Below are 22,807 nucleotides of genomic sequence, written 5' to 3' on the forward strand. Positions count from 1 at the left end.
TGTCTGACGTGATGTCCCCCCGTCGAAAGGTAGGCTCTCCAAACCGGCAGCACGCCAACTCCGCGTCGCAGAGACACTTCTATAGAACTGAGCGTCCCATTCTAGAACAAATTTGAGAACAAGTCTGACGCCGTCACACTTGAAACGCACTTGCCTTGTGAAAACATTTACAATGTAAAAACACCAAACGCTTTTCGCCACCCTTGTTTGTGCGCGACGCTCACGCTTGCCAGGCATGTGCTGTGGTTGTGGGTGTGGCTTCATTGGCTTTCCTTACCTCGCACGCGTCTCTTTTTGGGTGAGGCAGGCTGTTTCTGGTGAACCCGATGGAATCTGTGCTTGGGTGGCGGCGGCCTGGGAAGCTGCTGGTCTGCTTCTCGATGTTTTCAACCCCGCTCCACAGATCAGTTGATAGCAGTGGCTCTCAACTCGAACAACCCCATTCCACAAGTGTTTCTGGCACACGTTCATACCGGAAACTTTAAGGCATGAAAAGAATCAATCAGATCATTGGTTTTACCCAAGGCATGCGACAAACGGATGAGTCAAATCGGTAGCTCGCCATGATGATCAACACGACATGCACTGACAAGCACGTGCATATGGGCTCAACAAACGCCTCTTGTTTGTCAAACAACAAAAAGGGCTGGAGGACCAAGGAGCGAAATACAAGCGGGGGGCGGGGGGTGCCAATGCCCTCGTGTGTATATTCACCCTGCACGTGGGACCGAGTTAGAAAGGAGTGTGGTACAGTAGCAAACATATGGCAGTGACGCACACCACGCAGTAGCAACATTGACGTACTCTCAATCACACCACCCGCCAAGCATCACACCAGACCGATGTCGTGCCTTCAGAATGATTGCTTCGGCCTCACTCAGCTCCAACCAGTTTGCCTGCGACTTGCCACTGTTCGAAGAGAAGAGAGAGAGAAAGAGAGAGACAAAGAAGAGAGAGAAAGAAGGAGAGATAAAGAGAGAAGAAGAATGAATGAATTGGTTCAGAAGAGAGGAGAGAACTGAAGGGGACAGCAGCGTTGATTCTGCCGCAAGTATGTCCCTTGCTTCTGCGTTCTGTCTCAAGTGTGTGTGTCTGTGTGTCATAAACTGTTTGCAGTTTAGCATGGTGCGTGGTTTTACTCGGTCCTGCGTCATCCTTTAAGCGGACTATTTGGAGTGGAGTATGGTAGGGGCCAAGCCACTTCGCACCCAACGGGAGTGTTGCATTTGGGTGAGTCACGTGGGATAAACGTGGGGCTGGAGCATCCGCTCATAATGGGTGTGGGGTGAGTGTCAACGCGGGTCAGTTGATGTGTTTGACGTTTGCGACGGCAGTCGGATGGTCTCGTTTCTGTGCAGGAAAAAAAAATGGACCTAGCTGGCTTGGGGTGTGTGCTTTTCAACTACGTTGCTGCGAAGTTAATCATTCATTTCAGGCATGGGGACATTGTCAACCCGGGCGCGAAAGGGTGCGCACCACCTGAAATGACGAAGGCTCAACGGGTGGTCTGTCAACCCCATCGCACAAATCAGCTCAGGTGTCTCTCACTTTCTCACCCCGTTTTCTCGAATGTCCGCAGGGGGTTTCACTGTCAAGTTGATTCCCCAAGCAGCTGTTTGTCCTTTGACCCGATATTCAGAGGTCGTGGTGTGGTTGGGTACAGACACACCAACCAAGTAAGGACCTGCGCATAGCAGCTGGGTAAAGAGTCTACGCCGAGAGCTGTAGGGTGTTGGGATCATCATTCTGTCCCACGGTAGGTTCAAGCACACCCCTCGAAACCAATGCCTTTCCTTCATTGCCTGCTTTATGCCGGTTGGTGAAAGTCCACGCTGTGACCAATCCGAGAAAGAGGGGTAAGCGGCGCCTGCGTACCAAGCCCCCGCTCTCCGCCTCGCCACCCTGGCTGACGATTGACGTCGTTATTTGCTGTGGAAATGGCCTCCGTGGTTCTGGCCAGTTGCGAGGAACTGGTCGGAAGAGGTGGCATTTCCCCGCAACACGTCGAACGATTCATCTCGTTCTTTTCGTTGCCTGTCGGCTTTTGCTTTGCGCCCCATTTTCCCCACCGACCGGGTGGCCTGCTACAGTTTGCCATGATGCAGCCCACCACACGCTGCCTCAGTGTGCAGACCATGAACGCTGATTGGAGCAAGCGCATCATTGAGAGCAGATCGTCATCGAAGAAGCAGCAGCAGCAGCAGCAACAGCAGCAGCAACAGTCCATCACGAGCGGCCGTACCAGCCCTTTGGGCCGGGTTCAGTCGCCGCCGAGTCGACTTGGACAGATGACGACCAGCGCACCCGCCGGACTGGTCCCAGAGCAGCGCGTTGCACGCCTTCGCTTGCGGCGCTACTCGTTCACCGCCTCGGAGGTTGAAGACCTGATGTCGCGCCTGCAAGTGAATGATAACTTTGCCAATGCTCCCCTGATTGAGGGTTTTGACTGCAAGGCTCTGGTCATGCTCATGACGAGCTGGCCCGCTGCTCTGCAAAAGACCATTCAAGAGCTGCTCGTCAAGTTTCATGCCGAGGTCGAGCTCGCCAACTTTTCCGTCCGCGAGGTGCAGCAAAAGCATCGCCATGTATGCCTTCGACGTATGGAGATTACTGGCGAGAAGGCCTGTCGTCTGGCCGAGGATCAACACGGCCAGCTCGTGGATCTGGGCTTTCGGCTAACGAGCCGCCTGCAGATGCAACAGGTCGCGTTGATCCGTGCCGTGCGCAGCATCATTGCCAGCGACCAGCCTGAGAACGTCCTGGCCCAACAGCATTGCCTGCGCCACTTTGACGATCTCAAGCAGCACTATGCCCAACAGCGCAAACAATGGACCAACTATGATCGCCATTTTTATGAGAGCCTTCGAGACCGCACCTTTTGAGGTGTCAGCAAGCTCCCTCTATGTCATGCCTTTTTTTTATTTACCCCCTTCTGATAATAAACCTTTGGATACTGAACGATAACCGATACTAGATGAATTTGAGCGCGAGCCCGGCTGCCGAGCTCTTGGCGAGCGTGTCTTGCCTTTGCCAAGGCCGTGGCTTGATCTGCTGGTCAGAGCAAGCTCATTTAATTTGCGCTGAGCGCTTTCATATTATTGATATATACATGAGAGGTTTGATTGATTGCCTCATCGAATCGAAATTTTCAAACTCCTGAATTGATGGTTGAATCAAGCCTGACTGACGGTCTGTCTGTCCTTCTTCCTGAATTCTGAAATTCACATCGGTGGGCGGTGAGGCCAATGAGATAGGCAAGAGAGTGCACCAACGACGTACGCTTGCGTTTGAGTGCCTGTGGCAGTAGGCGAAAGGTCGGGGACGTAGGACTGGTTGGGTAGCTGCAGCAGCAGCAGGACGGGGAATGGACAGAAACTAAAAAAAAGGGGTCAGCGCCCAAATCCAAAAAAAAAAAAAAAAAAAAAAAAGGCGCGCCAACCCCCTCAACAAAACAACAAGTTGGAGGGGGCATGTTCATTTAGTGATTCAGGCCCAGGCTTTACGCTTGGTAGTAGCAGTGTCAGGATCTCTAAAGCTTATTCGCTTACTGTAGAACACATGACCTCTGCAGTGCCTCTGACAATGCGTTTGCAAAGGGAAGAACGTACGTTAGTGGTTCCGTTGCATGTTCAGTTCGCAGTGGTATAGCAGTGTAACCGCTATCAGTTCGTTGCTTGCCTTGGGGGGTGTCTTTTTTCTCATGGTGGTGGTGGTGGAGTTTGGGCCATTTCCCCGGCTTGCTCGGCTTGAGTGCACGTCTCGTCTTTGCTTCCGTGTTTCCACTTTCAGACCTGTGACCTATGAGACTGGCGGTCACTCTGTTGCTTCTCTCGGTCCAAGATCATGGCGGAGCCACCTCGCAAGCGTGCCAAGCGCAAAAACTACTACAATCTTGAGGACGAGAAAGCCGATTTGAAGAGCTTTGGTCCCTTTGCCACCCGGATCATCGATGACATCAAAGGTATACCAGGGTCTTATCCCATGATTGACCCGCAAGCTCAAGCAGGCACTCAGATACCATGGTCAGACTGCGTGTTCGCAAGGTTGAAGTCGAAGGAGACAAGCATGGAGGCCGAACAAGCAAAATTGCGCCATTGCTTGAGGTTTTACAATACACTTGTCGTCACAGTGGTGCTCAAGAGCTTTGCTGCAGCGTACAATCGCTCACAGAACCGGAAAGATAAGCGAAACAGCCGGGCACGAAACAAGGCCTCCACGAGCCATGATGCCCAAGCTCAAGATCAGTCTAGTCCCTCCCCGTCCACTGATCAAGCCGTTATGGCCGATTTGGCGAGCCTCTTAGGGGGCACCGCACCAAGTGGGCCTGGTTCTGGCGGCCAAGCGGACCAAGGTCTAGAGCGGGTTGGTCTGCTCCATCCCGCTGTTCGCGCACCCACCGCCGGTCGGCACTGCAATTTGAGCCTCTTTGGGGCCACCACACCGAGTGGGCCTGGTTCTGGAGGTCAAGCGGCCCAAGCTGAAGACCAGCCTACTGTTGAGGAGAGCGACCTGGACGGTTCTGACGACTTTGAATCCGACGTTTCGAGTTTGAGGGCGCATGATAACCCGAGCGCGACCACACCATTGCACCCCCCGCTTTCTGATCAAGATAACGATGCCACGCGTGCCCAAGGCTATATTGACAAGCGGAACTATTCCTCCCCGCTGGAATTCGGTGCAGCCCCTTGCAATCCACCGTCGCCAGATCATGATACCGCTGTGCCCCCTTACAGGCCAAAGTTGCCACCTGGACGATGATGCGCCGGTTCGTCCGTCACCCGATTGTATTCATGAATGATGCATACTGTTGCATCCCTTTCCCACTAAACCGCAGTATCATCATCGTGTGGGTGGGGGTGGGTGCTCACTTGTCGCTTTGTCGGGCACGAGCCAATGCGCATGTTGACGCCCACTCACTAGTGGCAACAGTCTCGTATCATTGTTTTCTTTTCTTTCTTGACGTGATGTGCTCTTAATTCGCCGACCTGGTCTCTAACAGATACCGAGACCAAGCTCTGGTTCGACCTTGTGATGCTTTAAATGTTCTTGCCTGGCCGGGCACCCTTATCTTTCCATGTCCGGTCGTTCGTTCTGTGACTGTGGATGTGATGGTTTCTCCTTGGACCCGTGCTGAGCTGAGTTGAGCTCGCTCGTTGTAGTCAATGTACGTACGTGGGGATTCACGTGCGCTCGATCGTTCTTGATAGCCTGAGGAACTGAGTTGTGTGAGTTGTGTGAGTTGTGTGAGTTGTGCTCAGAAAGCGCGGCATTGTGAGTGCGCGCGCGCGTGTATACGTGAGTCAATCCGTCTTTCCCGCTTCAGAGAGAATTGACATGTCATTGTACTCCTATCTGGGGCTGGCCACGTTCTATACCCCCACCCATCCTGTTCACGTTCTATACCCCCACCCACCCTGGTCCATTTTGGCCAGCTCGGTCCCCCACCGCTCCCAAAGAGGTAACAGACGTAAACTACCATATTTGCATCACAAACTCTCTTTAGGAAGACTAATAAAACAGCAAAAACCGACAAAATACAACATCTTCTTTGACCACAGTTCATCTACATCTACATACGTTTCTGATGTTTTTTACTTTTCGTTGTTTTGATGTTTTTTTGTGTTTTTTTTTTTTGTTTTCTCTCTCTCTCTCTCTCTCTCTCTCTCTCTCTCTCTCTCTCTCTCTCTCTCTCTCTCGCGCGCGTGTGTGTGGCAGCTGGAATTGGGATCGGGGGGTCACTGGGGCAGTTGGCAGTTGTGATTGGCATGAAGATGAGGTTGGCGGTGACGGTGGCGGTGGCGATGGTGGTGGCCCTGGTGGGGGGCGTGCGGGCCATGAATGTGGAGCAGCTGACGGAGATGGCTGCGGTCATGGGGGAGGAGTTTGAGACGGAGATCGCAGCGGCCCGTGCGTCGTGGAGCGCCTTCAACTTGACCATGCGCGATGGCGTTCAGCTCTGGACGGTGTTCCTCAATCTGCATAGCGAGGGCACCTGGCCAACCGTTGTCATCCGCAGCCCTTACGGTCCCGATGGCACGGAGAATCTTGCCGATCTCTTCCTGCCCTTTGGTGAGAAATGTTTGGATAAGCTACGGTGCCGCCCCCTCGTTCGTGCATGCGGCTTTGGCAAGATCCGCAACCATGATCGAAATGCGGCGGGGCCACGGCATGCTGCCTGTTGTCTGTTTGGCAAGCTCAAGAAGAGCCCTCGGTTTTTTTGGCCGTGACCACCACTCATGCAATCGGCTTTTCGTCCGTCCAGGTTTCGTGGTTGTGGAGCAGAATCAGCGTGGTACCGGCCAATCGGAAGGCAACTTTACTTTCTGGTCGACCTGCCCAGATGACGAAGCTGACACGATTAGCTGGATCAAGCAGCAGGTATCGATATGAAACCCGCTCTAACCTGCTCGTTTCCGATCGCGCCGCTCATTTGTTTTTCCGCCCCGCCCATCGCTAGTCCTGGAGCAATGGTCAAGTCTACATCATGGGAGCTTCAGCCGATGGCATCAACGCCATCTTGGCCATGCGCCAGCAGCAGCAAGAACTGGGCCAGTGGCTTATTTTCAGCCTGGGCGTCGGCTACGCCGCTGCCTTTCAGGGCGGGGCCCTCAAGCAAAACCTGGCAAAGGAATGGCTCAAAGGCATGCAGGACTACCGACCCGACGCTCCCAGCTACTACGAGACGGTGCTGCTGCCCCACGAACAGTATGGCGATTGGTGGCAGCAGCGCACTCTCAACAACGACTCCACCATCACCTTCCCCTCCATCTTCTGGGCCGGTTCGTGACCGCACAGACTTCAGTGGAATGCGTGTGATACTTTTTCTGGCGGTCACACAGAATCAATGAGGCCCGGGTGGATTTGCCCTCACCATCTCACGCGGCTGCATTCCCATGGCAGGCTGGTATGACATTTTCCTGCAGCCCATGATGGATACCTTTGAGGGCTACCTTTACAAGAGTGTCGATCCTCAACAATCTCGCATGATTATTGGCCCTCGCGGTCACTGCCTCACCGAGCACCCGTTTCTGTACGTTGTCTCCTGTCTCTCGCCCCATCTTGTCTGTGTTGTTCATCTTCACGACATGGATTGCCATTTCCGCACGCCCTTCCAGCTTCCCGGATGACCGCTACGCCGAGGTGTGGAGCTACGAAACAGCACTCAGCATCTACGGCAACGGCACCCTGCCCGCCTCCCCCCTCTACCCGCGCTGGCAACGAGCCATGGCCAAAGTAAGCCTTGCATAAGGTGTAAATGCACCGCCGCTTCCTTTCTGGTTCATCCACACCTCATGACTGGGTTTGGCTGGCTCTAGTATCTGGGTGTTGACGGCTACAAAGCGGCCCATAATTTGGAGCGCTACACCCTCTATGTGATGGGCCCTTCGCGCGGTGCCCCGCCCTCGGCCGATGTGACGGCAGTCGCAGCCGAGAACACCACGGGCATGTACTGGACCACTTCACCCGAGTTTCCCCAAGCAACAACGCACAACTTGTTCTTGGATGACGCCGAGCGACTGCAAGAGTTGAATCCTGCGGTGAGACCTGTTGATTTCTCTCCTCTCTGTGCCATTAAACCTGAAACCGAATTGCTTTGCTTGTAAAACCATGCGGTGTTTAATCAGGGTCCACGCCCCTCTGCACCCTCCTTGTTGCCTGTACTCACCTGCACTGCTTGCCGGTTCTTTCCTTGTCGTTATAGACGCAAAATTCCAAGACCTACTTGTACAATCCCAACAACACGGTACCTACCGTAGGTGGCAACAACCTGGAGCTGGCGTGCGGTCCCCATGACCAACGCCCAGTGGAAAACCGCTCCGATGTGCTTGTCTTCACCACTGGTCCCATGATTGAGGACACGGCGGTTGTTGGCCGAATTCGGGTTCGCCTCTTTGTTTCGAGCGACCGGGTGGACACGGACTTTACCGTCAAGATCTCCGACGTGTACCCATTGCTCAAGGGTGGCGACTCAATCTTGATTGGCGACTCGATTCAGCGCATGCGCTGGCGTAATGGTCCCGAACAAAACGCCGCACCCATGGAAGCCGGTGAGATTTACGAGATCACCATTGATCTGTGGCCCACGGCCTACATCTTTGCCAAGGGCCACCGTTTGCGCTTGGTAGTCTCGAGCAGCAACTACCCGCGTTTCAGCGCCAACCCCAACAACGGGCTGCCTCTCGACCAAAGTGGCCCGATTCTGGCAGCCAATAACACCATTTACTTTGGCGGAGACACGCCGTCGGCGGTAGAGCTGCCCGTCGTGAGCGCCGAGCAGATTCCGCGTAACGTGCCCATCCCCTGAGCCCAAACGCCTCTTTTTGTAACATCAAAGGCTTGGCTTGCTACCCGCCACATTGGATACCATGAACTAGCGTGGTTGCATAGAGTCAATTGACCAACTCACGTTTCGGTCGCAAACATTCCCTGCACACCATTCAGTTGACACACACAATCTGAATTCTTCTGCTCCGCATGCAAAAACAAAAGCAAGAACAACAAAACACCTCGAAAGACTGGTTCTGATAAAATTCCTTGGCATACAGGCTTCATTACAGCACGAGAGTTTCTCGCGAATAGACGGGCACCCGTTGAGGCATGTTGCGCGTTTGCTTGGGGTTTTTATTAGCGTTCTGGAGAGCCCGGAGCACTCCCAGCAAAGGCGCAGCGGCCTGGGCAATCGCCAGATGCGCGTTGATGGCCCGTTGCATCGACTCCAGAAGCGCAGCCCTTCAAAGTCAAACGCACCACAAGCACTTGTGAGTGGAATACCAAAACATTACCAAAGCAAATAAACATGCTTTTGTTTCGTTGGCAACAGCCACAGACAAGTGAGTCACCGGCTGCAACACAACATGTGGGTAATCAACTCACCCTTCGGGAGAAGTGACAAGGCGCAGCGCCAAAGCATCCACGAGCGTCGTGGCAATGACAATCAGCGCCGGAACGGCAGGTGGGCGCTCCACAAACAAGGCATCACTCGATTGCAGCAGAAGCAACTGCAAGAGTGTAAGCAGGCGCTTCAACAACGCCTACGATGATCATGGTCGTCGGCAGATGGCACGTGGTAAATCAGAATCAGTACGCCCAGCACAAATTCAGCGGGCACCAGCTGCGTACCTCCAGTTTGTCTGCACTTATCCGCCGCGCAGCACGACCGAGTTGCAACTCGTCCACCTTGAGTAATGAGAGCTGTCACGTGCGATTGGAATGAAAAGATGAGACGGTACCAAGCCCCATGCGTAGGAGAGAGGAAAAAAAAAAACAAAAAAACAAAAAAACAAAAAAAAAAAAAAAAAAAAAAAAAACTCACCTCAGCCAGGACAGTCATGACCAGGCTTTCGGAAGCATCGTTTGCTTCGCTGTTGCATACGGCAACCAGGTCGGCTACAGCTCTGTCGCATTGTGAACAAATTTAAAGAAGCCAATCGAAGCATCAGCGCGCAGACGGTAAACGTCATCCAATGCGACCGTCACAAACAGGGCGCAGCTGGCAGACGACGTACGTGAGGAGATCTTCTTCTGTGATGACGCCCAGGGTTCGGAGAGCAAATGGTAGGGTAAACTTGTGCTGGGCCACCAGCACAGGTAGCAAGCCCGGTACGTCCCTGAAGGAATTGAGAAGGGTCAGCACATCTCACGTTGCCATGCAGGTTGTGTCGGCAGGCGTAGGGGCGATGACTGACCAGCCATTGATGGGGGCGTGGGTCAGGCAGACGCGAACCACCTCCTCAGTGAGGTGACGCTGGTCTCGAACGAGTTGACGAAGCAAACGCGCAACTTGATCCGCCGACGGCTGCGTCAAACTGACCCACTGTCGGCAGGCCTCGGCAAAAGCCTCGTCGGTCATGGACTGTAGATAAACGAGAAGGCAGAGAATGAGATTCCCAAGACACACACAAATCAATGGCTCAACAAAACCGATTTGGCGACAGCATTCGAGGGGATGCGTTAAGCCACTCTTCGCACAGCACGACCCAACCCGACCCGGCACTCAAGACACCAAGGATGGGCATACCGCTTGTTGCTGCAGGAGCGACTGCAGCTGCGATTCAGCGGTATCGGCATTGGTCGGCTCTTGCACGACAGGGGTTGCCACGTTGCCGGTGGTCAGCAAAGTGGCGAGGGTCACCTCCCGACGATCCTCATCGGTCAGGGGCATGGCATACACTGCGTAGCCAGAGTGACGATCAAAGGCAGGCCCGCGAATGTGAGATCGCGCAGCAAACAAGAAGCTGAGGATTTGCTTGATGAGGACATTAACGCACTGTGCTGGGAAGTGACAACCACGAGCGCCTCCTCTGAGCTGGCAAAGGCCAGCGGGTGCTGTTTCTTGCTGGGGACCGTAAGGGCTTGTTGAGTGTTCTGTGCACACAACAAGAAGCAAGGGCTCGCATGAGCATGGCTAAAAGCAGATGCTAGGCTTGCCGCTGGCTGTGTCGGCGAGCAAGGCACACGTACGATGATGCGATTGAACTTGGTGGCAATGGTGAGAACATCATAGTGAGTTGATTTGCGTTGTTGCAAGCACAAGTAAATGCGGCCCGGGCCGGCACACATGGTGACACCACGCTCAGTGGGCAGCTGTTAACGTCGGTTCGGTCGGGTATGAGAGGATGTATAGAATGCTCGAATCCAACCAGACCATGGCAAAGGCCGCAGATGGGCATTGTACCTCGTAGATGTCGGGCAGGCTCAGGGGCATCTGTCGAAATGAAGCGCCGTGGCGACGATAGTCGTCCAGGCACAGCAAAGTGGCGTTTGTGCGAGCATCTACGACTACGGTGGCGTGTACGCGGTGAGTGCGTGACATTCGGTACGAGTCACCAAAGCCTGCTGAGAGGAAAATCGCAATGCAGGCGCTCGTACCAAGCAGATAGAGGCTGTGACCCCATGCACACACGTCCCGAACGACCGCATCCTGGGCCAGTCTGCATCACAAGAGTTGAATGCCATCAGAGCACGATGAAGGGGAGAGAGTGATGGGGGGAGGGCATGATAGAGAGAGAAAGACTGACTTGGGCAGATCCAAGATGGTGGGATTCTCGAATTGATCCACACAATGGCAAGTGACTTGGCTCGCCTAGAGCAGAGAAGGAAGCGGGAAACGGAAAGGAGAGACAGAAAGGGAGGTCGAGGGCAGGTGAGCAGGCGGCACTGGGACAGGCGCTGGGTATGTGAGGCTGAGTGTGGGCCAGTGTTTTACCGAGTTCAGGGTGACGAGGGCAAGGGCAGGGATCAGGGTGGTGAGGACTGGGGCGCCATCCAGTGGGGAAATGCCCAATGAGGCAACCTGAGCAGTCTCAAGGTCCACGTGGAAGAAATGCACGCCGTCCTAGAAATGTGCCAAGGGCCAGAAGGGGGGGCTTTGAGGAAGAGAGGAGAATACATCTGTGGTGGCAGGTAGGCTTGCGCAGCTTTTTCTGGAAATTTTCCTCAGAACTCAGCCTCCGATGCTTGCACATGTTTGGAGGCGGGGCAATTATTGCCCCACGAACGAACACACCTTGAGGATGCAAGCAAAGATGCCCTTGGCTTCATCGACAATGACCAGGTCCAAGGGGGCAGAAGGGAGCATGGCAGCCGCAGTCGGCGTGGCGCCCAGATTGCTGCTAAAGGGCTTGATGACAACCGTCTAGGTGGTGGCGTTGCAAGCAAAGGTAAACGCACTGATGACAACAGGAAAAAGGGGGTGACAGGCGGCAGGTACATACGACATCAGTGGTGTAGACGACGATGGACTGCATGATGAGTTCCTTGGTGGGCAGGTCTTGGGGGTTGGGAGGCAGGAAGAAGACGGCATGGGAGGCGTCGGCGGGCAATTTGACATTGCCAGCGCTCTCACGAGTGTCGGCCTGCAAGAACAGTGGGCAGGGGAAAATTTGAGGGGGTAGAACAGCAGCTGGGCGTGGTGGAGGGTACTTGGTCTGAGCTGCAAGGATGGGACGCATAGCCCAACCTCGTAGATCCATAGATTGTGGTCGGCGGCCAAACCCGCTACAAGGGTCTGGGAGAGTTGGGCGCGCAAGAAGCGCTGTGCCTTGCCTAAGACCATTCGCGCCGTAAATAGTTGATGAGGCATTGGTTCACAAGGAAAGGAGATTCATGGGTATGTGCGAGACGATGGCCATGGAAGGAGAAAGGAGAAAGGAGAAAGAAGGAGAGGGAGAAAGGAGAAAGGAGGAGGAGGAGAAGGAGCAGGAGCAGGAGCAGGAGCAGGAGCAGGAGAAGCAGGCAGGAGAAGCAGGCACGAAGAAAGCAAGCAAGCGGAGAAGAAGTGATGACAGCGCCAGAAAAAAAAAAAAAAAGATGCATTCCAGAGTGCCAATAGGAGGCGGGAGGAAGAAGAAGTAGAGGAAGAAAGAAGGAAAAGGGAGGCAAATCGAGCAGAGGAGGAGGAGGAGGAGGGAAGGAGGCGGCGGGGAAGGAGGGAGGAGGGAGGAGGAGGGAGGAAGGAGGAGGGGAAGGGGGAGGAAGGAGGCGGCGGGGGACGGGAGACGTACCGGTGAGCGCGGCCACCTCGTGCCATGCGGCCATGATGCTGACTTTCTGTGTTTCAAAAATAGAGGCGGTGAGTTGAAATTGTGAGTCTGCTCGAGGTCCAGGGGGAACTGGGAGATTGTTGGTGTGACAACTTTAAAAGCGGGGCGACTTTGGCGTAGAGATGGAAAGCAGAGGAAGAGGTACATCGGATGTATCATATGAGAGTTCGAGGAGAAGAGGAAGAGTCGCTGACTCGATTGAATGCTCTACGTCAACTCGGGACAGTACGAGCAACTTATAATACTAATGTGCATCGGGATCGCACAGACACAGACACAGACCCCGAAGACCAACACAGATACAGACACAGATGCAGACACAGACACAGAGACAGACACACAGACATAGAGACACAGTCACACCACTTGTCCATCCCTCGCCCACGGACGCCCACGAACACCACAACGCAGACGGCTCATTCTTTTAGATGAGGCGGTCGGCGATGAAGTCGGCCATGATTTGAGGAGCGGCGCTGTCAAAGCCAACAAAGTCTAGCATGTTGGGGTCGGCGGGGTCGGCAATGCTAAAGTTGGTGCTGCTCATGCCGGCGACGACCAGCTTGCTGTTGGGGATGCCGCTGTGCTGGCGGTAGCGGCGCATGGCAGCGGCGGGTTGCTCGTTAAAGTAGGTCTCGTTGTCGGTGTAGACAATAAAGGCATCAACGGGCAGGCCCAGGGCTTCGGCATTGCGGATGGGCAGGGAGCAGTCGGTGGCACCCATGCGAATGGCCTCAATCTTATTAATGACCTCTTCGAGTGTGTCCTTGCGGCGGAGATGGATGGGGACGAGCTCGTCGCTAAAGCCAACAACTCGGGCAGCCTTCTCGGTGCGGAGGGTGAGCATGCACATGACCGCAGAGGCCTCACGTGGAGTCAGGTCCGAGCCGCCACAGTTGCCCCAGGTCATGCTGCCCGAGACGTCGAGCGCGATGAGAATCCTCTTGCCCGTGGGTTCCACCGTGTGGAAGGACAGGTAAAAGGCTTTCTCAAGGGCGTCCACAAGAGCGGGCACAGGCTCCCACGTCTGCCCGCCTCGCAAGCCCCGGCCAGAGCTGTAGACCTTGCGTGCTGAGAGCACGGCTAAGGGGTGGACGCGGCCCTTTCGCAGGACTTCCTCGCTGGTAATGAGCTGAACCATGGCCTCGAGGTTGTGGGCCTCTTCAAAGAGGCCGAGGCGCGTCATCTTGTTCAGGTTGCGGATGGCAGCCGTGATGGGCATGTTGGGCAGCAGCTTTTGCCAAATCTGGGGCAGCTTGAGCAAGTCGGTGGAGAGGTGCTCACGGGCCAGCTTGTGGCGAGGGATCAGCTCCAAGACCTCATCAAGGGTATCCTCCGTAGCCTTGGTGGTGGTCTCCACTGCTCGAAGAAAAGCGAGCACGGGCTCGACTTCAGCCAAATCACTGGGGCGGAGGTTGCCCAGGAGCTCGTCCACGCCGGTCATGCCGTGCGTGATGTAGCGGAAGATGAGCTGCTGGCTGCTGTCGCGAGTGCGGGGGTGGACGAGGCGGAGGAGATCGCGGTGGGTCCAGGACTCGCGGTTGCGGTACTTGGTGACGGTGAAGGCCAGGCGATCTGCGGGCTTGCTGGTGTACCAGCGTGCAATAGCGGCGCGCGCAACGCGGCCCCAGCCCTTGGACTGGCCCAGAGACGTCATAAAGCCGACAAACATGAAGAGGTGGGTGGGAATGCGGCAAACCTCAGGCAGCATGGTGTAGGCCGCCTTGACCACGGCCAGGTCAGTGCTGCGGCATGCCATGGCCAGCGCAAACATGGTCGGGGTCTGGCGGGGTGCACGGCCACCCAAGGAAACCGCCTTGATCGCCTCCAGGGCCTCAAGGCCACGGCCGTCGTTGAACAGACGCAGCAGGCACCCGGCGTTCTCCACCGTCAGTTGACTCTCTGAAGCGTAGAAAGTGCCACCCTCGGTGCCAAGCATCAGGAAGCGGTGCAGGCGACCGAGGTCGTCGATTTCGTACGACGCGCCACCGGCGCTGTTGACTGTGGTGGGCATCGAGCTCATGGTTGCGATACTCTTGATACTTTCTCAATCGTAGAGCTTAAAGTACTTCTCAAACAACGCTCGCTCCGCGTCCGGACCAAACAAGACCACCTTGCCAGTCAAGTCAAGTGAAGCCTCTACGAGCAATGTCGAGAAGAAAATGCCTGTCCGTCCCCGCTGCCTTTCACTTGAACACCAGCGCGCCTCTGTGTGTGTGTGTGTGTGTGTGTGTGTGTGTGTGTGTGTGTGTGTGTGTGTGTGTGTGTGGATGCTCGTATCAGGCTGCTAAAGATAGGAGATGAGACGTTGATCAACGTTGTTGCTTTGCCTTGGGCTTTGAGCCAAAGTGCATAAAAGTCTACATCAAGTAACACTTATAACATTAACAAAACAACAACTTCTCGTATGTATACTACGAAAAATCAAATGTCAGCCCGTGTTACATCTGTGTGCTAAATTTAGACGGGGACCAATTCTGGCAAGAGAGCGAGAGAGAGGCGAGAGCACAGTGACCCGGAGGGGGAGGGGGAGGGGCACGACCGCTGACAGGACGGGGAGGACAGGGAGGGAGACGCAGTGGGCTTTGTGATTGTCGAGGCCATGAGGGCTGGGGTTGGTGTTTGCGGGTTGTGGGTGGTGGCGCTGGGGGTGCTGGGGGTATGGGGTAGTGGTGTTGGAGCGTGGGGATCAGATGACGAGTTGTTGCCGTGGGATGCCGCTGCTGAGCGGGAGCATGCAGGCTGTGCCCTTGTGTTTGGGCCCGCGGCGAGTGCCTTGGGGGCGAGCCTGCGACCCTGGCTGACGGAACAGGTCCCACAGCAAGGCCTCGTCGTGGCTTATGATCTCATGCAAGATAGCGACGCCCTCGTGTACCCGCCGCGGCCCCGTGCTCAGTCTTGCCTTGGCGCACCTCCCAGCCGCCCTCCCCCCGTCGCTTTTCCGCACGCGCTGAACGCCGCCGCCCTGCCGCAGTTCCTGGAGCTGGTCAACGCGGCATGCGGCACGTTTTTGGCCCCAGATGGTGGGCTCACGGCGCTAGGTCGGGCCGTAAAGGATCAGCAAGCTCGCCTCTTCTATCCAGCCCGGCATGCAGAGGCGTGTCCGGAGCTCGATGCCGCCAGCCTCGACTCTGCTCGCTTTTGGCGCGACTATATCCTGCCGGCCCGCCCTGTCATTCTTCGCGGTCAGTCTTGTGCTTCACTGTGGTGCCAAGTGACGTTGTGCGTCGATCTGTTGCCCTTGTCGGCGTAACATCATGATCACTGCGCTTCTTTTCGTTGTTGCAGGTCTTCTGGCAGATAGTGTCGCCATGACCAAGTGGAGCAATGAATACCTGCGTCAAACCTTTGGCACGCAGGCCGTGCACGTCAAGTTTGCACCCTTGGGCCAGTTTGAGGGCATTGAAGATGCTGGCCTCTGGAACGCGCGTCCAGAGCGCATCCCCGCGGCGGTGCGCGCACAACTAGCCCACCCCGAGCTTGTGGTGGTGCGCCCAGCCCATCGTGACATGGCCCTGCGCCATTTTCTGGATTTTGTTGAGACGGCTCGCGTGGTCAATCGCACGGCCACGGCCTACCTCGAGTACACGGAAATGGCCGCCCACTTTCCCGCGCTCTTGCCCGATCTGCCCCCCCTGCCCATCACCGCCGAGCTTCCGCTACGCCATCAAAACCTTTGGCTCAGTGATGGCCATACCCGCGGCAAGATGCACTTTGATCCCTTTGAGAACATCCTGGCCATGGTGTCGGGGCAGAAACGCCTATTTCTGTACGCTCCGACCAACAACTCGCTTCTAGGCGAGGGGCATATCCCCGAGGCCGAGCTCACCTATTACCCACACCTCGACGAATTTCGCCGTCATCGCTTACAAGAAGCTACGGCCATGGTCATGGCTGCCGTTGATATCGAGGCGCCCGACTTTGCCGACCGCCACCCGCTTCTGGTTCAGGTGCCCTATCTCGATTGCACCATCCAGCCGGGCGACGCCCTCTTCATGCCCGCCTTTTGGTGGCACGAGGTCCAGTCCCAGCCCGACGCCGACGAGCACCGCAACCTGGCCGTCAACTACTGGTATGAGCCCGTGTGGACTCGCGAATTTCCCTGCCCCACCTGCGATCGTGTCTACAACCGCCACATCTACGGCGATGCCCTCCTGCGCCACCAAGCCCAAGACCAACCACATACCCCACCCGCGCCCTCGTATAGCCACCATCAGCCCCATTAGCTCATCTTATTCTATCAGCTCCTTTCACACAGCCCTCTGAAAGCTCCACCGTCACCGCGCCCGCCCTTTCTCGCTGCCGCCTCGGGTCCGGCGCGAGCCGCAGCTCACGCTGTGGTGATGATGAACCAGATCTCAAACACGTACATTTTCCTTATCCAGACCAACAGTAAATCAAATAACTGTAACATTACATAATGCATAAAATACTGTTGATCTCATCTATACGCCGCGAAAAGTCGCAAAACGTCTGCAAAAGCTAAAGAACTAACAACAGTAACGCTTCGTTCACCTGCAATAAGTCTGAATTTAAAATAGAAAACTTGAAAATTCAAATTTTTCAATTTTCAAAATCAACGCTCGTGAGCGCGCGGTTGCGGGTGCATCACTCACTGGCAGCTCCCCGGTGGTGCCTGTGGCTCGGCTCGGCTCGAACGACACTGCCCTGGATCGGCCGGTGATCTGATCGCTCTGGGCCTGGATGCTGGCAGAGCCTGGCGAGGGCCTGTGTGTGTTTTTGTGTGTGTGTTTGTGGATGTGAGGGTGGGGGAAGGAGGCGGGCCAGGGACAACATTGCGGGTGGGCGACCTGACATCTCGAATGTTTGCTGTGTTCGCTCGCGTAGCTCGTAGTCGTCCCGAGCGTCGGCAGGGCTGGTTTGCAGGCGGCAAGCAGCACCAGTGCCATGTCCGACTTTGAAGCCATTGATGTGGCTTTCTCTCGCACCGGTGGTGCCACCACCCGCGTTTCCATCGTGCCCCTGTCCGATCGGTGGGTCGAACATGTCTCCCATGCACACTCCTTTGCGCTCGCGCGCAGACGGTAATGATCCTTTGTCGATTCAACAACGCCCGTGTTTGCACTCGATAGTGGACTTGTGGATCTGGCTGTGGCCGCTCTGATGGAACATCAAATTCTTGGTTTGGCCGTGTTTTCCACGCCTCGGCTGCGGGTATGACCTCCCCGCCTTCCTTCATAACTTGTTCATGCCCGAGGCGCCCTGCAAACGCCTTTATGGTCCTTTCTACATGACTGCCAGCCCTTCTCATCCTGGCCTCCGCTCCGCTGCAGGCCCAAGACTACAGCCCGATTGCCGTCATGGCCATTTCCTCGGGCGTCGACACCTTTCTCTTCACCGTATCTGGTTTGTAGATCGACACCTTTCCTGGCAGGCTAGCAACTCTTTGGCAATGGATCCGCCGAAGCGATCTTGGCTTGCACCAGTCTGACTCTTCCATCCGCCTCTCCCCTCAATGTAGTGTCTGGAACTCTGCCTAGCGCACTGCAGCTGCTGCTGACTCACCAGGATTACACTTTTGTGCGCACTTGTTCTTGCCATTCTTGCCACGCTCCCAGGCAGCTCACACGACCCCCCAAACCTTTTACCCTGCCTTTTGAACTTGCACTTGTAGGTTGGCTTTGACGTCCGACGTGAAGACATTGCCAAAATTTACATTGACTACGGTCAGGCCTGGTGCCCCTCAAACCTGTGACTGCACCGCACCAGCTCTGACACCTCCACAAATTGCCTTAATTTTTGCCCCGTGCACAGGCGTGGCAGTTGAGCCTATCCACGATCTCCGTGATATCTTAGCTCCAGAGACTGGTATGCTCTTCTTGCGGCGGATCCGGCCCATGGGATCAAAGCGACCGGAGGCCACGGGCTGCGACCGACGCCCCTGCTTATTGGTATTCTGTTGTGGGGTTAGGCTCAGCGTCTGTTTTCGAGGCCTTTCAACGCGAGTTCCCGGGCGGCACGTTTCGCTATCAGCGCGATGTCAAGTCCAGCGACTGGTGGCGTCGCGATCTTGATGAAGCGCAAATCTCGCTGGCCGCCTTTGACGCCTGGGCCATCCGCTACTTTTGGCTCATCGTGGCCCAGCCAAAGGGCTACCCCGTCCAAGCACGCACCCAGGTTTGCCTCTCGAACGATTTCTTCATGTGTGCTTCTGGATGGCCAATGACCCTCATGCGCGGTTGTTTACTCGGTTGTTTACTCTGATTCACTCGGTCAAAGGGCATCGAGGTATCGGAAATTACTCAAGGCATTGTTCGCGAAACCTTTCCCGGCCAGCGCCAGCCCTACCGTCGGTGCGTTGACTTTGCTCGACCCTTACGGCAGATCTTGCGTTTGCTCTTGCTGGTCGCTTTTTTTTTTTTTTTTTTTTTTTTTTTTTTTATCCATTCAGACATTTATATGGCCGCTGGCCTGGAGTCGAAGCTGAGCTCATAAGCGCTCGCCAATCCATGCTCGCGTTTTATTAGGGACGATCGCTTTGTGGAACACGAGGTCACAAGTATGTCCACTTGCCCCTTGTTTTCAAGTGGCCCGCCAGCATAGGTCTTTTTCCATGCTCACGCCTGCGCACATCGTCACATAGTGCGGGAGGGGGCTGACATGTCCACAAGCTTTGCTGCGACCGGCTGGTCCAGCCACGGTGGTGTTTCCATGAGAAACACTCGCAGCGCTGCTGAAAACGCGCCGCAGGGCGGAGGCGAACCTGTCGCCCCACCGCCATCCTTTGCTGCGTCAAGCATTGCGCCCAATGGCGTCCCACAAATGCAAGCTTTTGGGCGCGGGCTCGAGCCCTCGGGTATGCGCTTGCAGGGGCATGCCTCGTGATCATGCCTAAGCTGCCTTTTAGTTTGCCTCATTGTCTGCCGGGCTGTGATGATCCGATCAAACTCTTGCAGATTCCATCGCTGCACACTTGCAGCCGACCATGGCCGAACACACGGCTGAAGCACAGCAGGCGGCCGTGAGTTTTGAAATGCAAGAAGACGTCAACCCCGAAACTTTCTCGTGCCCATATTGCGAGCGCAGCTTTGAGGTGAGTTGCATCATTGGACGAGTCGCCAAAAACGCTTCCTGCGCTGGAAAGCAACAGATCGCTCAATGCCACCCCCGCGTTCCTACTAGACATATGCCATTCTTCAGCAGCACATGTATGCTCGTGTCAATGGCCTTTGTTACCCGGACGGCCCGGGCGAAGCCAGCGTGGACATGGCCGAGGTTGGCTTGCTCAACCGACCGCCACCAAGCTCCCTTGTTTCGGTCAACTGCCTGCTATCTTTTCTTGAATGGCTCTGAGAATACTCACTTGGCTGATGGTAGGATCAGATGGAGGACACAGAATGGAGCGCTGCTCCTGGAGATGCCCAATCCGGTGCCAATGGCCATCATGGCGGTGGCGTTGCCTTTGTGCAAGCTCCCAACGTTTCCATGATTCCTCGCGATGACGATGACGAGTTGGCTGCAGGTTCTTACGCTCCGGGACAGGCTGCACAGGCCACATCCCGGCCTAGTATGGCGCAGCAGCAACCGGCGTCTACCGACAACGGCAATCATAACCCATCAGCAGCCACGCAAGCTGCTGCTGTGCCGGTCCGTCTCATTGCAATGCCATCGCCCTTTTGCCCCACCCCCGCTTGTTTATTGGGCCCACGGCGCCCGCTTTCTGGTAAGCGCTTGGCGAATCCAGTTGGGCTCACTTGCTTGGAGCCACACTGGCCTGCCACATAGCAGCAGGGGCACGGAGCCACGGGGCGGGCACGGCACTTTGTGTCGTTTGATCCCCAGCAAAACGAGCTGCATACTGGTGGCACTCCTCTCAACTCAACCACTCGACCCATAAATGCATCGCGGTGCGACTTGAACACTTCCCCGGCTTGCGCGTGTTTGCCGATCTGGGCAGCCGACTCACTCCGGATACGACAAGATTCTTCTGCTGCCATGTCATGCGGCGCGCTTCTGACGAGCCGTTGTTTTTGCTTCTTTTGTTTTTGCCAATCGCCCCGCAGCTTCGGGACTTCACATTCCATCTTGGCCTCTCGAACGAGCCTGCTCTCAGAGAGTACGACCGGTTCTCTAGATTCTGTCAACCTCGCTTTTGTGACGCTATTGCTGTGTTGTTCTTCAAGACGCGAATAAGCGAGTCATCGTATGCTCAAACTGCCACGTTGGCCCACATGCAGGCGTGTATGGAAACGATCTCAATCTTAGCATGCTCCCCACATCGGCGGCACATCGAGGGGTGGCCTCCATGGCCAAGGACGATCGCCCCACCCATCTCGATAACCCCAACGAGTAGGTTTTGCGTGATGTCTTTTGATCCTGCCCTGTTTTCATCCGTCATATGGCGTGGATACAAGCTTGCATCACGGGAACGCTCACGGCTTCGTGCAGCACGGCCACTGGCGCTCAGGCTACAGGAGAGGCATCTATTCTGGCACAGACCATGCGCTGGGAGGGCGGGGCTAACAGCACGATGGTACGTCTAGTCTCCCGCTTCCATGGCCGCGGGCGCAGAGAACATCAAACTCCTCACTTTTTGCTTGGCTCGGGTGTTCTCAGCGACGGGCAAACGCATTCGAGCTCAACACCACTGGCGCCATGCAGCGTGCGGGTGGTTCACGACCCGGTTGGCCAGACCGCTCGGGCTTCTCTATCGGCAATATTAGTGGCAGTCACGCGGGTACAAAGCGTGCGTCAGGGTCCAACATGACTTGGCAAGCCCCTTCTCATGAAGCAGCAAGCTCCTTCGCCGCCAACGAATCCCGGGATACGGATGGCTTTCGTCGACCGTCTACTTTGGGTCAGCCGCGATCTAGCAGTGGGTCGACCTATCGTTCGCCCAATGCCACCACAAGGTACGGGCTGCATGGCCTTGACGCCAGCACCTCCTTGCTGCATTTGCCTTGCAAACGCAGAGTCTCTGGACACTGATGCCCGTTCTGGTGCTTTTGGTTGGTTCTTGATAAAGCAGAACGGCTTTTGGTGTGCATCATCCGCAAGGCGTCTATGGTCGCTACTCGGTATGTTTGGGGCGGAGGAAGGTTGCTTGAACTCTTTGTTTCGCTTTCTTTTGGCTTATCAGCAACCAGCAACCTTGCAAAGCATAATCTAGCGACTGCTCGCCTACCCTGTGTTGCTCCATTAGCGCACACCTCGGCCGGAAGTCAGAGCTTCTTCCCGTTATCGGCAAGTCTTGCGGCCCCCGCTCTTTCTGTGTCCACCTTTTTACCCACCCTGGCTGACAAGCGTGCCCCTACGCGTTTGGTAATGTTTAGAAGTCACTATTCCTCCCACAACCAGTCGCATCGCGTCGAAGCTGACACCACAGCGTTTGGTCAGCGCAACATGCCGACACTCGTGCACGCCCCGGTACAGTGCTCCGTCTCGAAGCTTCGGTCGCGCGCGCGTTACTCGGCTCGAGTGAACGCGGTTGGCTTGCTCACATTTTTTGATGCACACATGTGTCTAGGATTTGGATCACAGCGTTCGTCAGGGTGACTTGACGCGCTCTGATGTCAACATGACCAGGTGTGCGCGCGCAAAGGTCATGATGGTGTTGGTCCGTTTTATTTCATTTGGTGTTGACGCATTATTGTATCGTGTGCCCTAGGTACCACAACCAGTCCATGCAGGCCGCGCCTGGCGAGGAACCTTGGCTAGACCCACCAAACCGGTATGTTCCTCTGAATGTAGTTCACAGTGGTTTGCTTGTATCGTGCTGCTCGCTGACCCCCTTTCCTTGATGCACAGAATGCCGGTGCGCTTGGCCGTGGCTAGCACTGCCGGGGACGTTGGTCGCTTTTGAAGCTTCTGCCTAAAGACCTGTGATGATGTGTGCCATCTAATTTGCAGAGGAGGCTGATGCACAGTTGAATTAGCAATACTATCTGGCGTCAATTCATGAGTCTAATCTTGATGCAATGTTCTGGATGACACGGGCGCTGTCGTTCTTGTCAATATCGTTCTAGTTGATCTTGAACCCCTAAATGCTCAGCACTTTCACAATGGCCAGTCGCTTTCCAGACGAGCTGGCGAATCAAACATGACTGGGCAGATCTCACATGATTCCCGTGGCGACAATCAACAACATGCCGACAAAGATGCCGGCCAGTAGCGAGGTGCCCACGACCAGCATGACGGCACGCCAGACCAACTGTAAAGGGAAATGACAGGTCAGAGCAAGCACGAGTGAGAGTAGAGCGAAGCAGGGGATCAGGCTCTCGCCTGGGTTGTAGTGCATTCGCGATAAA

At 55.5% G+C, this 22,807-nt stretch overlaps 8 protein-coding genes across 8 annotated transcripts in view; 5 read left to right on the plus strand and 3 right to left on the minus strand.

Annotated features, from left to right (window-relative positions):
• MONBRDRAFT_34665 (uncharacterized protein) overlaps positions 1-1,124 on the minus strand; it is a gene marked incomplete at its 5' end in the record, with an annotated part of 3,748 nt that extends 2,624 nt beyond the window's left edge. The window contains 2 exons of the mRNA XM_001750648.1: positions 278-333; positions 841-1,124. Of these exons, the coding sequence (XP_001750700.1) occupies positions 278-333; positions 841-1,124 (340 nt within the window). The remainder of the gene's footprint in view (positions 1-277; positions 334-840) is intronic.
• An 813-nt stretch (positions 1,125-1,937) lies between these two features.
• Positions 1,938-3,175, plus strand: MONBRDRAFT_34666 (uncharacterized protein; the record flags this gene model as incomplete). Its single annotated transcript, XM_001750620.1, has 1 exon — positions 1,938-3,175. One exon carries the CDS (start codon positions 1,938-1,940, stop codon positions 2,880-2,882), a length of 945 nt encoding a protein of 314 aa, XP_001750672.1. The 3' UTR covers positions 2,883-3,175.
• Positions 3,176-3,711: 536 nt separating this feature from the next.
• Positions 3,712-4,758, plus strand: MONBRDRAFT_39251 (uncharacterized protein; the record flags this gene model as incomplete). The annotated part of the gene is made up of 1 exon (XM_001750621.1): positions 3,712-4,758. Exon 1 carries the CDS (start codon positions 3,844-3,846, stop codon positions 4,756-4,758), a length of 915 nt encoding a protein of 304 aa, XP_001750673.1. The 5' UTR covers positions 3,712-3,843.
• A 917-nt stretch (positions 4,759-5,675) lies between these two features.
• On the plus strand, positions 5,676-8,305 carry MONBRDRAFT_39252 (uncharacterized protein; the record flags this gene model as incomplete). Its single annotated transcript, XM_001750622.1, has 7 exons — positions 5,676-6,069; positions 6,263-6,378; positions 6,458-6,779; positions 6,901-7,030; positions 7,116-7,233; positions 7,317-7,538; positions 7,703-8,305. Exons 1-7 carry the CDS (start codon positions 5,766-5,768, stop codon positions 8,303-8,305), a joined length of 1,815 nt encoding a protein of 604 aa, XP_001750674.1. The 5' UTR covers positions 5,676-5,765.
• A 167-nt stretch (positions 8,306-8,472) lies between these two features.
• Positions 8,473-12,537, minus strand: MONBRDRAFT_34669 (uncharacterized protein; the record flags this gene model as incomplete). Its single annotated transcript, XM_001750649.1, has 17 exons — positions 8,473-8,730; positions 8,875-9,032; positions 9,121-9,192; positions 9,314-9,395; positions 9,507-9,608; positions 9,687-9,853; positions 10,019-10,170; positions 10,269-10,365; positions 10,462-10,584; positions 10,676-10,773; positions 10,870-10,931; positions 11,019-11,083; positions 11,207-11,335; positions 11,507-11,635; positions 11,715-11,855; positions 11,960-12,045; positions 12,504-12,537. The coding sequence occupies 17 exons, from the start codon at positions 12,535-12,537 to the stop codon at positions 8,553-8,555; spliced, it is 1,875 nt and encodes a 624-aa protein (XP_001750701.1). The 3' UTR covers positions 8,473-8,552.
• Positions 12,538-12,723: 186 nt separating this feature from the next.
• MONBRDRAFT_34670 (uncharacterized protein) lies at positions 12,724-14,686 on the minus strand. Its single transcript, XM_001750650.1, has one exon. The coding sequence runs from the start codon at positions 14,560-14,562 to the stop codon at positions 12,967-12,969; it is 1,596 nt and encodes a 531-aa protein (XP_001750702.1). The 5' UTR covers positions 14,563-14,686; the 3' UTR covers positions 12,724-12,966.
• A 455-nt stretch (positions 14,687-15,141) lies between these two features.
• MONBRDRAFT_12766 (uncharacterized protein) lies at positions 15,142-16,765 on the plus strand (the record flags this gene model as incomplete). The annotated part of the gene is made up of 2 exons (XM_001750623.1): positions 15,142-15,724; positions 15,828-16,765. The coding sequence occupies 2 exons, from the start codon at positions 15,142-15,144 to the stop codon at positions 16,763-16,765; spliced, it is 1,521 nt and encodes a 506-aa protein (XP_001750675.1).
• Positions 16,766-17,447: 682 nt separating this feature from the next.
• Positions 17,448-22,653, plus strand: MONBRDRAFT_34671 (uncharacterized protein; the record flags this gene model as incomplete). Its single annotated transcript, XM_001750624.1, has 21 exons — positions 17,448-17,533; positions 17,633-17,714; positions 17,834-17,899; positions 18,175-18,226; positions 18,315-18,368; positions 18,472-18,677; positions 18,780-18,853; positions 19,028-19,059; positions 19,144-19,356; positions 19,457-19,593; positions 19,683-19,775; positions 19,878-20,147; positions 20,343-20,407; positions 20,564-20,616; positions 20,738-20,849; positions 20,949-21,033; positions 21,117-21,412; positions 21,529-21,577; positions 22,027-22,085; positions 22,168-22,230; positions 22,308-22,653. 21 exons carry the CDS (start codon positions 17,448-17,450, stop codon positions 22,360-22,362), a joined length of 2,202 nt encoding a protein of 733 aa, XP_001750676.1. The 3' UTR covers positions 22,363-22,653.
• Between the last annotated feature and the right edge of the window lie 154 nt (positions 22,654-22,807).

This window comes from Monosiga brevicollis, genomic scaffold (genome assembly GCF_000002865.3).
Source record: "Monosiga brevicollis MX1 MONBRscaffold_45 genomic scaffold, whole genome shotgun sequence".
NCBI classification, from domain to species: Eukaryota; class Choanoflagellata; order Craspedida; family Salpingoecidae; genus Monosiga; species Monosiga brevicollis.

Excerpts from the sequence above, each read along its gene's own strand:
- MONBRDRAFT_34670 (XM_001750650.1), bottom strand. The coding sequence starts at position 14,562 with ATGAGCTCGATGCCCACCACAGTCAACAGCGCCGGTGGCGCGTCGTAC.